The sequence below is a fragment of the Micromys minutus genome (genome assembly GCF_963924665.1).
Source record: "Micromys minutus genome assembly, chromosome: 23".
NCBI lineage: Eukaryota > Metazoa > Chordata > Mammalia > Rodentia > Muridae > Micromys > Micromys minutus.
This window is the reverse complement of record NC_137958.1, coordinates 36,717,472-36,732,468: the sequence shown is the minus strand read 5'-3', so window position 1 is coordinate 36,732,468 and position 14,997 is coordinate 36,717,472. Positions and strand designations below refer to the sequence as shown.

Below are 14,997 nucleotides of genomic sequence, written 5' to 3'. Positions count from 1 at the left end.
ACTGAGAAAGAGGCAGGCTGACAACCTCATGTCTGAAGCTGACCTGAGCTACAGGGAGATAGTATCTCAAAAACACAAAAGCACAACACAACAAATTAATGCTATAATAATAAATGATTTAGTGCTAAGAGCCCCACACAAAGCATGCTTCGTAATCAACACTTCTATAGTATCATAAGCTCAAAAGGCAATGTAAAGAAACAAAAAAAAAAAAACCCTGAATTTCAGTTACTCATAAAGGTTTACCTTACCTTCGCACCATATTTAGAATAGTTCATTTCTGTTAATGTTACAGGTCGTAATTTATCAATATCTCCAAAGGCTACTCCAGGAACATATAGGGCACAAACTATGTGGACCCATCTATAAGAGAAAAAACATAATTCTGCTATCAAATGCATTCCTGAAACTCTCATATAAAATATGTTCCACCTTAAAATAGTACTGAAAGCATTCTATGATTAGATTTTTTTTTAAATCCTCATCTCAAGACTAAAAAATACAGCATACCCAAAGAATGACAGCAGATAATTAATCACAGAAAGCATGACTGCAGTGTGCATTATTTTCCAGAAGTCTAGTCAAAATGTAGATTTAGCAACCATAATTGCTTTTCACTTAAGATTCAATGCACTTTGGTCTTATCTGTTATTCTTAAATATTTGCATAAGACTGCTATTCAAGGGTAACAAAATCACTTTCACATTCAAGGAAAGATATGCACGTTCATTACCTTGAGTACTTTTAGAATTAAGGATTCTAATTTAAGAACTATGAAGTTATTCTGCAGTAATCAGGTTAATTGTTCTTTATTACTATGCCCCCCTCAACAATGCTGTGGGATATCCCTAAAGATATATTTTTAAAGTTTTTGGGAGCTGGAGAGATGGCTCAGAGGTTAAGAGCACTGACTGCTCTTCCAGAGGTCCTGAGTTCAATTCCCAGCAAACACATTTTGGCTCACAACCATCTGTGATGGGATCTAATGCCCTCTTCTGGTGTGTATGAAGACAGCTACAGTGTACTCACATACATAAAATAAATAAGTCATTTTTAAAAAAAGAAAGAAAAGGAAAGGAAAAGAAAGAAAGTTTAAAAAGAAAACAGTTTTGCAGTTTTGGTAGAAAGTTTAACTTCTGATGGTAGCTGGGGAAATGTACAAAACAAAGTTATAATACAAGGATGCCATGACTTCATTGAGCACCTCTATTCCCTAGATAGCCTATGAACTAAAACTTACAAACCCACCTACAACTACATTGTGTAAAGCAGCTGTAGGTGCACAGGGCTTTAACACTTTGTAAAAATGTTCACTTTCAGCACACTGAAAAAAAATGAGTTGGTTCTAATTTCTTTTAATGCTCTGAGCAGTTAGTTTATTACCTATCTGTTTGCTTGCAGACAAACAAAATGTTGAATAGCTGTGTGAAACGTAAAGACCAGATTTGCATCACTGTATAAGAAAAAGGATAAAAATGAGACGTCAAATCTCTATAAACCTTGTGACTATACTGACAACTTTTGCTTAATCCTAGTTTAAAAGGCTCTGGTTTTATGATGTACTAAGTTTTAAAAGACTAAGACTTAAATCAATCTATAAAAGTATCCACAAAAACAGTTTAAAATTTTTATCACTTTTGTTGTACAAAAAAATCTATTTCTGAAATTTTCTTGATAGAACATTTTAATCCAATCTCCTATATGCATCCCGTGGAGTTCAGTATAAAGATAGCATCTCAATGAGCAGTCGCTTTCTCAATGTAATCCGCAGTTTCTTCTTGCTCACTGATGTATTAAATGCTGCTGCTCTCTACAGGACTTTACCTTTGATAAACCGACAGCTGGCTGCTTGCTTTGTATTGACCTTCTTACGATGTGCAGTGAAGACCTCACCTGCCATTTCTGTGTGGCTGGCACACAGATGTATCATTTTGCTCAGCCATTCATGAGGACACAAATATAAGTCCTTATTAAAATATGTATGAAAGTCACTGAGAATTATCACTAACTCAATTTTGTTCCTTTGAGCACTTTTTGTTCACATATTTTAGAACTTCTTTAATTAAATTGGGAATCAAAGCAAGAAAATCTTCCTTGTTACTTTACCATCCATTTTGCTTGGAGCTATGATGACAGATGATGGTTGGGAAAAGGAGCAGAAAACAAGTATCACAAAACCACCAAAAGACAGAGGCAGACTGTTATTCTAGAATGGAAACTATCAATGCATTCGATTAAATTCATATACTGTTTATGGTCAGGCAACAACCAAGTAGTAATATACTTCTTGAAAAAACTCTATGTCACAATGGAAAGTATATAAATAGAATAATTCTGAAGTACTCCTTCTGTGTCGTACCTTTATTTCTATTCCTTCAACCCAGAACCAATGATTAAGTGCCTTGTAGGTAAAGAACATTACACAGATAATCAGGAACTTAGATATAGGTGATTGTGAAATGCTTAAAGCAGTGTTTAGCTCACTGTCATTGCTCAACTAACATTTGCTACAAGGCAAATTTAAAGGTCTGAATGCTTCCCATGGATGGGAAATTGTTCTCATTTGCAAATCAAGAAATGCATTCAAAGGACGGAATATTTGAAATACAGCAAGTCTAGCAGAGGAAAGCAGTGAGATTTAAGGAACCCAATGCTCCCTTCCTTCTACTACAATGGCTCTCAACTTGTGTGGTCCTTTCACAGGGGTCACCTAAGGCCATCAGAAAACACAGATATTTACACTACAGTTTAGCAGTAGCGAAACTATGGTTATAAAGTGGCCACGGAAAGAGTTTTATGGCTGGGGGTCCACACAACATGAGAAACTGTATTAAAGGGTGGCAGCACTTGGAAAGTTGAGAACCACTATTCTAGTGGAAAGAAGACCAACGAATCAGAGCCATATTGCACTGGAAATACACAGAAGAACACCCTCTAATGGTGGCAAAGGAGGACTCAGGCTGCTCTTGTTTGCAGGAGGGTCACTCAGTCTCTCTTAGGTTGTATGCCTTGCTTTACTTGTTAAGTAAAGTATACATTATTTAAGATGTGAAATAAACATTCGTTTTTATTTCATGCACAGCTATTTCCACACAGGGCGTCACTTGGCATGTAGAAACTGTGACCCACATCTATAGCGGGATGCCTAGTAAAACATACGCTAAACCAGTTTCAGTGCGTCAGCCAGTCCACGCACTACTCTTCCTTCTCCTGGGCTACAGGAAGATGAAACACAAAAGGATTTGTCCAATTCAGGTAGCTTTTTCTCTTTCTTGGTCTTAAATCAAGCTGGCATTGCAGTGCAGCAAAAGATAGAAATGCTCATTATTCCTACTCTGGTATACATGGGATTATCGGCATGAATGAGTATGAAACCGTCTATTACAAAATATTTCCAGACCGCCCACAGAAAGGTATCTATATATGTAATATTAAGAGTAACTAATATAAATATTTCCTATAAAAACTCAATACTTAAAGAGTTTCTTCTGTTTTGTCTTAGAAAACATAAGTCACTTTGCAGAGTATAATAGCACAAAAGATAGTTTGTCAGTACAACTGTAAAATTAACAGAAAACCAAGGAAAATTAATTATCTTCCTAAAAAGGAAGTTTATTTTGTTTTGTTTTTCAAAATACTTACTTCACCACAAGGGAGTTCTCAAAGTTTCAATATTCAAGGTTAAGGCACCTTGACCTGTACACAGAGGCTACGTTCAGTAAGTAATCACTGCTCAGAAGGAAGCTCACAGCAGCTCTGAAAGTGAATGCCCAACTACGCTCCAGGAACTGAACACGAGCTGAGTCCTTGAAGCTTCTCAATAACTACCAAACTGAAGAATAATGAGGCTAAGAAACCTGCCTAAAATCATATTAGAATAAGAACAAAAGCAAAATAAAAAATATAAATCTGGGCCAAACACTCTGAAGGCACACAATATTAATGTTTACTAAGCCCAGAGTTGTAGGCTGTACAGGTGGTGTTTTTGGACTACAACCTGCAAGTTCTGGTTTATATATCCAAGTACTTACTATTATTTTACTTCACGTCTCTCTTAAGTGGCAAGAGATCTGGGACCTCAGCACAAGCTCCTGAGGATCCTACTGTAGACTCTAGGCTCTCCCAGCCATCTACTGAGACTACATTTCTCAACTTCACTAAAGTAAATAAAACATATTACATCTAAGTCTAGATTTTATTTGTGAACTATGTCCTATTTTTAAACTGTTTTAAACTATGTTAAAACAATGGTGAAATTTTATGTTGTCTGATAGTTCTTGCTATTATTAAAATATTAAGCATTGTTTTGTTTGATTTTTTTCGAGACGGGTTTTCTATAGAAACTCCCTGTCTGTCCTGGATCTTTCAGTGTGGACCAGGCTGGTCTTGAACTCACAGAGACCCACTTGTGAGTGGAATTAAAGGCGTGCTCTACCATGCCTAGTAAAATATTAAGCAATCTTAATAAAAACATTCTAGCTGTCAGAGAAATGGCTCTGCAGCTACGTACACACTGCTCTTACTGCTCTTGCAGAGACCCACAGACTCACATCAGGCAGCTCAGACTCACATCAGGCAGCTCAGACTCCAGCTCCAGCGGCTCTGAAACCCGCCTCTGGACTCTGTGCGTTCATGTTCGCTATACCCACACGGACACACACACGTGATTATTTTCAAATAATAGTTTAAAAATAATCACGATACATGTTTAAAATTCTAATGCCTTATTTATCATACTAAAAATATGAGTATTTGTGATTCACAGGGTTGAGAAAGGGAATCTTAAAAAAACACACCAGATTGGGGAAAATTCTTATACTGTAGTTAACCACCCCTAGACTCAGAGAAAACACAACATAAATGATGTCAGCACTTTATGAGACAACTGCTCAAACTGTTGGTGACCGTGAGTGTGACTATGGTGAGAAAACCATCAGTACAACTGTCTCTCGGCTTTACATTCCTACGTTCATATTTACTCTGCACTCATTTTCAGCGTGCGATGCTGTGATCGCTACAGCAGGGGACTGTAACTCAAAGGTACAGAGGACAGCAGAAGAAAAGAGTTTCTCCATAGGACAGACGGGACACATTTACTACAGAATAGCCACATGCTCAGCCCTTGGTGCCTCACGACCCTGCCCAACCCTGAGCTCAGTTTTCACGGCCCTCTCATTAAACACCCACGGCGCGTGTAACAGACTCTAAAGCGGAGCTGCAGCTCCCTGAACACTGTGCGGCCACTGACATCTAGACCCGAAGACGGGCACAGAAAACAGAAAGGGTTTCTGGCACCCAGTTGGCTACAACTTGTTGTTGTGACAAAGTCTAAATTCCAATATTAGGAAAGAGATGATTCCTTAATTCTGGTATTCCTTCATCTGTGTATCATCCCTAGGATTTCTTTCAAGGATCCATTTATAATTTCTATGTACTTTGAGGCTATAATAAATTTAAATAATGATTCTTAAATAAGAATTTTCATTCTGAAATTCTTATGTAATTTTTATATATTCTTAATAATTCTAAAATTTCTTCATTTTAATCACTGTATGTTATATTCCTGATGTGAGATAAAATCTGTGTTCAAATGTCTCTATGTACCTGACTGTGGTCTTGAAGTAACACACGATTAAAATGGTAGGAGTCCTAGGCACTGTCATCACAACTTGAGAAACTACCACACGCTTCTTTACAGTAACTAGCATTCTGGGTGCAAAAACAAACACAAGCACTTGAGAAATGGTCCTTCTTTTTCCCTCACCCACTCCTCTATACCAAGAGACGGGAAGAAGAGTGTGCGATTCAAAAGTCACGAGGGGCGGAAAAGGAATTGCAAAGCAGGCATGTTATGAAGCAGGCACATGGACACAACATAATGTGGACAGGAACCTTCCAGCATCCGTCTCCTTGAAAATGCCGTCCTGATTAGGACACAGTTCACAGCTAGGAGATACACCACATTTACAGGCATCGCAAAACCAAGGCTCCGTGGAGTTTTCAGAAGCCGAACTCATGATAGAATCACTCTCCCCATCCACTCCATAACAACCTAAAAAGGAAAAAGAAATAGTTATGATTTAAAAGGGCTTATTTTTTTAAACTCACTTCTGTAAAATAAAAAAACAAACAGAAATGTACAGAAAAAATCTGAAAAATACAATGGTTTATAAAAATGATATAAAAATATGAGTAAATAATTTTTCAAAAATTATTTTTCACCTTACAGCTATAACTTACATAATCCATTACAAGTAAAAAGTGTTAGTCTCATGCAATTCAAGAGTAATAGCACATTTCAATATATTCAATGTCATATAAGAAAATGCCAAAAATAGTTTTAAAGGGACTAAATTAGCACACAAGCAAAAATATCAAAACAAACTAATTCCTCTAAATTTTAGTAACCACCATCTTCATTATTTATGAATAAGTACAATTTTGTAACACAAAATCATAAATTTAAAGGACTTATAATTTTCTCATTGGTACAGTTACTGTAACCTAGAAAAGAGCAATAACTAAAATCTACTAAAAAAATCATAAAATACACAATAAAAATAGTTAATCTATATTCTCAATAAGTAGTCCAATACTACAAAAAAAGAAATCTACTTTCCTTACAAAATAATGTTCCTTTATAGCAAATTATTTCAAGGCAGATGAAATTTGTATTCAAAGTAGACTCTTGCCAAGATAAGGAAGGCCCCACGAGGCTATCCAAGTTATTAACTTGGTTCTGTAAAATCAGGACTAATCACAGCAGTTCTCGTGTTTAGATCTGTTTCAATCCTGTTCTAAAAATGTATGCTACAATGACAAACACCTGCAGACATCCGTGGGAATGGACTCTGAACTGCATTACGAGGATGCCCTCCTCTGTAGTCTGAACACTGGCACTCTCGCAGTCAGAGGACAGCTTTCCTCATCCCCACGGTCCCTGAAAACGGACACACTATCAGCCTTCACAGAGCACTTGCCATCTAACCTACCATGTCACTGTATTTTCTACCATAATCTTAGTATTTACTCTAAACCAAACTCATTTTATACCAACTCTAGTACAATATAATTAATAACCAAATACATTTTTAAATATTTATTTTTTTCTTTCAAGACATAAATATAAAAAACCTATTTTTTATTATGGGAAAATGTTTAATTTTGAAAACTTAGCATATTCATATCATATGTGTTAACTATTTTAAATATGAAACAGGTTTAGCAAAAGTAGTCTCTACAAACCATATTTAAAGAAAATATATTAAATACAGTTACAATTGTCTTCAATTTTACAATGATATAAATGATCCAAATTAGTAGAACTTGGATTCTTAAAGAAGATGGATTTCGTTATTCTAGGTCTTTTGTTATTCCAGATGAAATTCCACATTGCTCTTTCTAACTCTATAAAGAATTGGGTTGGAATTTTGAAGTAGATTGCATTGAATCTGTAGATTGCTTTTGGTAAGATGGCCATTTTTACAATGTTGATCCTTCCAATTTATGAGCATGGGAGATCGTTCCATTTTCTGAGATTTTTCTGAGATCTTCCTCAATTTCCTTCTTTAGAGATTTGAAGTTCTTGTCATACAGGTCCTTCACTTGCTGAGTTAAAGTCAGACCAAGGTATTTCATATTGTTTGTGACTATTGTGAAAGGTATCTTTTCCCTAATTTCTTTCTCCACATGTTTGTCCTTTGAGTAGAAGAAGGCTACTGATTTGTTTGAGTTAATTTTGTATCCAGCCACTTTGCTGAACTTGTTTATCAGCTGTAGGAGTTCTCTGGTGGAAGTTTTAGGGTCACTTAAGTACACTATCAGGTCATCTGCAAACAGTGATGTTTTTACTTCTTCCTTTCCAATTTGTATCCCTTTGATTTCCTTTTGCTGTCTAATTGCTCCAGCCAGGACTTCCAGTACTATGTTGAATAGGTAGGGGAATGTAGGGAGCGGTTCCCCGACCGTGCCTGCTAAGATGGCACCGACATCCGGCTTGCACTGTGGTAAACAAATGTACTAAGCCTGTGCAATACTGCTCTTAGCCTTAGCAGGCTCTATGCTAATTTGGTGATCCCCGCTCCACCAATCCCTGAGGGACAAATCATCTTTCCCCCTTACAGGGAGATAAATAGAGAGAGCACTCAGCGCTCCTCCTGGTTCCCTTACTCAGCATAAAGCTGTTCCTGAATAAAGGCTGTTGAGAAGAATCCAGAGTGTCATGTCTTCCTTGCTGGTCAAGTTGGGCGCGACAGGGGGAAAGTGGGCAGCCTTGTCGAGTCCCTGATTTAAGTGGGATTGCTTCAAGTTTCCCACCATTAAGTATGATGTTGGCTGTTGGTTTCCTGTATATTACTTTTCTTATGTTTAGGTATGGGCATTGAATTCGTGTTCTTTACAAGACTGTTAAAAGGAACAGGTGTTGAATTTTCTCAAATGTTTTCTGAGCATTTAATAACATGACCATGTGTTTTTTTTCCATTGAGTTTGCTTATATGATGGATTACATTGATGGATTTGAGTATATTAAACCATCCCTACACCCCAGGGATGAAGCCTACTTGATCATGTTGAATGATCATTTTCATGAGTTCTTGGATTCGGTTTACAAGGACTTTGTTGAGTATTTTTGTATCAATGTTCATAAGTGAGATTGGTCTGAAGTTCTCTTTTCTTGTAGGGTCTTTGTGTGGTTTAGGAACGAGGGTTATTGTAGCCTCAAAAATGAGTTAGGTAGTGTTCCATCTGATTCTATTTTGTGGAATAGGTTGGAGAGTACTGGTATTATGTCGTCAATAAATGTCTGATAAAATTCTGCACTGAATCCATCTGGACCTGGGCTTTGTTTGGTTGGGAGGCTTTTGATGACTTCTTCTATTTCTTTAGGTGTTATAGGATTATTTAGATGGTTTACCTGGTCCTGGTTTAACTTTGGGACCTTGTATCTGTCTAGGAATTCATCCATTTCCTACAAATTTTCCAGCTTTGTGGAGTATAGGTTTTTGTAGTAGGATCTGATGATTCCTTGAATTTCCTCAGTTTCAGTCATTACTTCTCCACTTTCCTTTCTGATTTTGTTAATTTGGATACTCTCTCTTTACCCTCTAGTTAGTCTGGCTAAGGGTTTATCAATCTTGTTAATTTTCTCAAAGAACCAGCTCTTGGTTTTGTTGATTCTTTGAATGATTCTTTTTGTTTCTATTTGGTCTATTTCTGCCCTAAGTTTGATTATTTCTTGCCGTCTACTCCTCTTGGGTGTACCTGCTTCATTTTTTTTTTTCTAGGGCTTTCAACTGTGCTGTCAGGTTGCTAGTGTATGCTCTCTCCAGTTTCTTTTTGGAAGCACTCAGAGCTATGAGTTTTCCCCTCAGTACTGCTTTCATGGCATCCCATAGGTTTGGGCATGTCGTGTTTTCATTTTCATTGAATTCTAGAAAATCCTTAATTTCTTTCTTTATTTCTTGTTTGACCCTGCTATCATTTAATAGAGCACTGTTTAGTTTCCATGTATATATGGGCTTTTTGTTGTCTTTGTTGTTATTGAAGACCAGCCTTAGACCATGGTGATCTGAAAGGATGCATGGGAGTATTTCAATCTTATATCGATTGAGGCTCGTTCTATGTCCAATTATGTGGTCAATTTCCGAGAAAGTGCCATGAGGTACGGAGAAGAAGGTGTATTCTTTTCTTTTACGATGATATGTTCTGTAGATATCTATTAATTCCAACTGGTTCGTAGTCTCTGCTAGTTTTAGTGTCCTTGTTCAGTTTCTGTTTCCATGATCTGTCCATTGATGAGAATGTGGTGTTAAGGTCTCTCACTATTACTGTGTGGGGTGCAATGTTTTTTTGAGCTTTAGTAGGGTTTCTTCTAGGAATATGGTTGCTCTTGTATTTGGAGCATATATGTTAAGGATTGAGAGTTCATCCTGACAAATTTTCCCTGTAATGAATAAAAAGTGTTCTTCCTTATCTTTTTTGATAACTGTTGCTTGAAAATCTACTTTACAATTCAATATTAGAAGGGCCACTCCAGCTTGCTTCTTGGGGCCTTTTGCTTGCAAGGTTTTTTTCCCAACCTTTTACTCTGAGATAGTGTCTGTCTTCGTCTCTGAGATGAGTTTCCTGTATGCAGCAAAATGCTGGATTCTGTTTATGTATTCAGTCTGATAGCCTATATCTTTTTATTGGGGATATGAGTCCATTTATGTTAACAGATATTAAGGAATAGTGGTTGCTGTTTCCTGCTATTTTTGCTTTTAGAGGTTGAATTGTGCCTGTGTGTCTTTCTTCTTTTGATTTTCTTTCTTAGGTATTTTCTTCTTTTTTCTAGAATGTAGTTTCCCTCCTTGTATTGGATTTTCCACCTATAATTTGTTGTAGTGCTGGGTTTGTGGTCATATATTGTGTAAATTTAGTTTTGTCCTGGAATATCTTGGTCTCTCCATCTATGGTGACAGAGTTTTGTTGGGTATAGCAGTATGGGTTGACACTTGTGATCTCTTAGGGTCTGCATGATGTTTGTCTAGGCTCTTCCAGCTTTCATAGTCTCTGTTGAAAAATCGGGTGTGATTCTGATTGGTCTGCCTTTATATGTTACATGATCTTTTTCCCTTAATGCTTTTAGTATCCTTTCTTTGCTTTGGGCACTTGGTGTTTTGACTATTATGTGTCTGGAAGAATTTCTTTTCTGGTCCACTTTATTTGGAGTTAATTAGTCTTCTTTTATGCTCACGGTCATCTCATTCTTGAGGGTAGGGAAGTTTTCTTCTACGATTTTGTTGAAGATATTTACTGTGCCTCCTACTTGATATTCTTCACCGTCTTCTATTATTATCCGTAGGTTTGGTCTTATCATTATGTCCTGGATCTCCTGGATATTTTGGGTTAGGAGCTTTGTGGCTTTTGCATCTTCTCTGACTGTTTTGTCTATGTTTTCCATGTTGTCTTCGGCCCCTGAGATTCTCTCTTCCATCTCTTGTAGTCTGCTGGAGATGCTTGCATCTGTGACTACTGATTTCTTTTTTAGGTTTTCAACCTCCAGGGTTGTCTCTTTTAGTGTTTTTTTTTTTTTAATTGTTTCCATTTCCATTTTAAATTTCTTCAATTCCTTTATCTCTTAGGTTCTGTTTTCCTCTAGTTCTTTGATTTGAGTGTTTTTCTTGTTTCTTTTTTAAAAGTTTCTATTTCTTTATGCTTTTCCTCCCGTTCTTGTTTAAGGATCTCTATCTTCATCTTGAGGTATGATTTTGGATCTGAGTCTTCTTTTTCTGGAGTGTTTGGCATTCCGCTGTTTGCTGTGATGGGAGAGCTGGGTTCTGGTGTTGCCAGGTTGTCTTGGTTTCCATTGGGTAAGTTCTTTTGCTTTCCTCTTGCCATCTTGTTGTCTGTGATTATATGTGGTCTGTTGTCAGAGATTGGTTCCAGTTTCACCAGTGTACCTTGTCTGTGTCCCTGGATCTATGCTGTTCCGGGCAGCAGATGGCCTGAGTGTTTGGTCCACAAACAAGGGTCTTCAGGGTGGAAACTGAGTCGTTATGGCAGAGTTCCCGCTCCCCTGAACCAATGGGGGTGGGGGTACTTTCAGAGTGCTTGGCCCAGACCTCTCTGCACCCTGGCTACTTGCAGCACAGTCTCACCAGGCCTGTGTCCCTAGATCTCTGCTGTTCCTGGTACATAATCCCTGTTTTTATGATATGATTCTGTACATAAAAAATCTACATACATCAATGACTATTAGAATAAGCAAATTCAATTAAAAATCATGATATGCAATTAAAACTACAGGAACAACAAATAGGTCAGTAGCTTTTCTACATACCAGTAATGCATTTTTTTATGTGGAAATCATGGCACGTCATACCCCATGTAAACTACAAACTCAGTACAATACCCATCAAATTCTAAAGACATCATTCATAGAACTACAAAAACAATTCTGAGATTCATATGGAAATACATAAGACCTCAAATAACCAAGGCAACTAAGTTAAAAAGAGTAAGTTGGAGGCATCATAGTACCCGATTTCAAAATATATTGGGGCGGGCAAGATTATGTAAACATGATATGGCTCTAAAATAGAAACAAAGATCTAGAGGAATGAAATGAGAGGTTCCATTTACCCAACTATCACCAGTTAATCCTCACACTTCTCAATGGTATACAAAAGAAGAACAGCAGTTAATAAATGCTGCTGTTGAAAGACAAGATACAATGCATGTAGAAAACTGAAAACAGACCCCTATTTCCCAACACAAACAAAACAAAGGTCTAAATGCAAGACAAAGAACTAAAAACTAATAGAGGAAACTAACTATACTGAGAATACTTCAACATAGTGATACAATGATTTTTCTAGGTAAGAGTCTATAATGTTTTAAGAATGGATCCCATATCCTCATAGATTTGACTTCTTGATCCAGAGTCTAAATATTTTGGAAGGATAAGGAGATGGAGCCTTGTTAGAAGGAGGAGTATTATGGGGTGGGGGTGGGAGGTTCTGAGGTTTCAAAAGTTGAAGCTGTTCGCAGTTAGTGCATGCACTCCCTTCCTCTCCACCAATGCCCCAACCCAACCCTGTGCCTGTGGATCACATGTAATCTCTCAGCTACTGCTCCAGAGCCATACCCACTTGCTACCATACCTTCTGCCATAATGGTCACGAATGTCCTGAACTCTACAACCCTCAGGAACTATGAGCCTCAAATTAAATGCTTTTATTATTAAGTAGCCTTGGTCTAGGTGCCTTTACAGGGCAACTAAGACTGAGTTCAATAGCTCTAAAAGCAGTCATAACTGAATGATGGAAATGGTTGGGCAGATTATTAAAAGTTTCTATTTCCAAAATAAGTAGTGACCTAAGGGAAGTGAAAGAGAAATGTCATGAGGTTGTTTAAGTTTAAAAGAACATTCTAAGCCTGGGAAGTAAAGTGTGTAAGCATCTTGCGGTGAGAACATGTCTGGGTGTACAGAAGTTACGAAGTGAGCAAGCTGCAGTACAGGATTCAATCTGTTTCCATTACATTTTGGATTACGTTTTGGAAGAACATTTCTGGTAGCTAAGTAGAGGTACATTAGAGAAGGGGAATCTGGGCGAATATTTGAGAGAACACAGGAATGACTAGATTTAACTAGATTTGGAGGTAGAAGCAACGGTTTTTAAATTATGTTAGCCTTGTATTGGATGTCATAGCATTTCCTACAGTTGTTGAGTTTTATGTTTCTCTGTATCCAGATCAAAATGTTTTAGTAATTTAAAATTTTATTTATTATTGATTGACCTATTTAATATTCATTACTCTAGATATTAAGTTCCAAAAGATCAGCAATTCGCACATTTAATTTATTCTAAATGAAGCCTAAAAATTACAGAACATTAAGCACACAGGATAATAAACAAACTACTGAATGAACAAGAAACACAGAGCGATAGGTCTTCCCACCATGGGCCTCAATGCACTCTGAAGGCCAGAGGAACTCCATGAGGAGACTCTGTAATCCCAGAAAGCAAGGGAAGGACAAAGTCCCAGAAATACTGCTTTTGGTAGTCATGGCTCAGACATGGGGTTCAGTTGGGAGAACCCTACTGATAAGGAAAAAGAGCTTTGCCACAAAGAAACTGAGAAGGTACTTGTAAACCAAACAATCCAAATAATATTGACAGAAACTACAGAAGTATTTCATCCTTTTTCATAAAAAAGTTTAAGAAAACAAAGAACTTTCCAAACTTACAACAGAGAATATTACAGTGGTTCCTATTCTATATTTCAAAAGATTATTTCTACAAATTGACTTTTCAAATTAAAAACTCGAGGCTCTCAAAAGGATGAGCAGAAGCAGAACAGACTGCCTGTGCTATAGAAAGAACATGTTTTTAAAATAAATAATCAAATTCAAATATATAAAATATAATTATACTATCCCCTGAGAGGCTCTGGCAAAGCCTGGCCAATACAAATGTGGATGCTCACAGACAACCATTGGACTGAGCACTAGGATCGCAATGGAGGAGTTAAAGAAAGGGGCTGACGGGGCTTACAACCCATAGGAAGGACAACAATATCAACCAACCAGACCCCCCACAGTTGCCAAGGCCTAAAACACCAACCAAAGACCTAAACAGGGCCTAAAACAAGCAACCCATGGCTCCAGATATATATGTAGCAGAGAATGGCACTGTCTGGCAGGGAGGTGAGGGAGGCCCTTGGTCCTGTAGAGGCTCAATGCCCCAGCATATGGGGATGCTAGGGGGATGAGGTGGGAGTAGCTGGGTGGGTCAGGGAGCACCCTCATAGAAGCAGGGGGGAGGGGATGTGTGGTTCATGTACGAAAAACTAGGAAGTAAATAAATAAAATAACCAATAAAAACAGGCCCACTACAACTCCATAACTAATATATATATATACACACACACACATGCATACATATATATATATGTATGTATAATTATATATGTATGTATATATATGTATGACTATATATGTGTATTGATAAAAATATGTAAAAGGTTGAAAGGATTTAAATGCAAGTTTTAAACATTAAACAGTACCTTCTATTGGCTAACTGAATTTTTGTCTCCTAATTTTCAACTTTTATTTAAGAACTAAAAGTAGCAAGGTACAGTATATACTATGATCCCAGCTACTCCAGAGTCTAAGAGGATAACTCCAGTCAGCGTGATAAAATCCCAAAAGAGAAGAAAAACTAAGAATACCTACTAACATGAAGAAAACTGTTAGCCCTTACCTCTAAAGAACTATTGTTCTTTTCATAAAACATCTTAATAAGTAAATGCACATTTTTACTAAGAAAATCTGAAAAGCAATGCCTATTGGTATGCAGGCCTTCCCATTGCCTGCCTCCAGGGACGCAGCAACAGCAGATGTAATAATCAGCTGCCACATGCATTCATTCCCCTGTTGCCAGGAGTTCACATCCCCTTATAAGAGGCCAGTTCCTCCTGTTTCTACTTCCTTCTCCCTTTCCTAGAGTCAGT

At 37.3% G+C, this 14,997-nt stretch overlaps 1 protein-coding gene across 5 annotated transcripts in view; it reads right to left on the bottom strand.

Moving 5' to 3' along the window:
* Positions 1-14,997, bottom strand: part of PHF14 (PHD finger protein 14) — a 120,349-nt gene that overhangs the window by 90,276 nt on the left and 15,076 nt on the right. For all 5 annotated transcript variants that reach the window (XM_080936177.1, XM_080936178.1, XM_080936179.1 and 2 more), the window contains exons 5-6: positions 5,893-6,052; positions 252-363 (exon numbers count right to left, since the gene is read on the bottom strand). In XM_080936177.1, the coding sequence (XP_080792303.1) occupies positions 252-363; positions 5,893-6,052 (272 nt within the window). The remainder of the gene's footprint in view (positions 1-251; positions 364-5,892; positions 6,053-14,997) is intronic.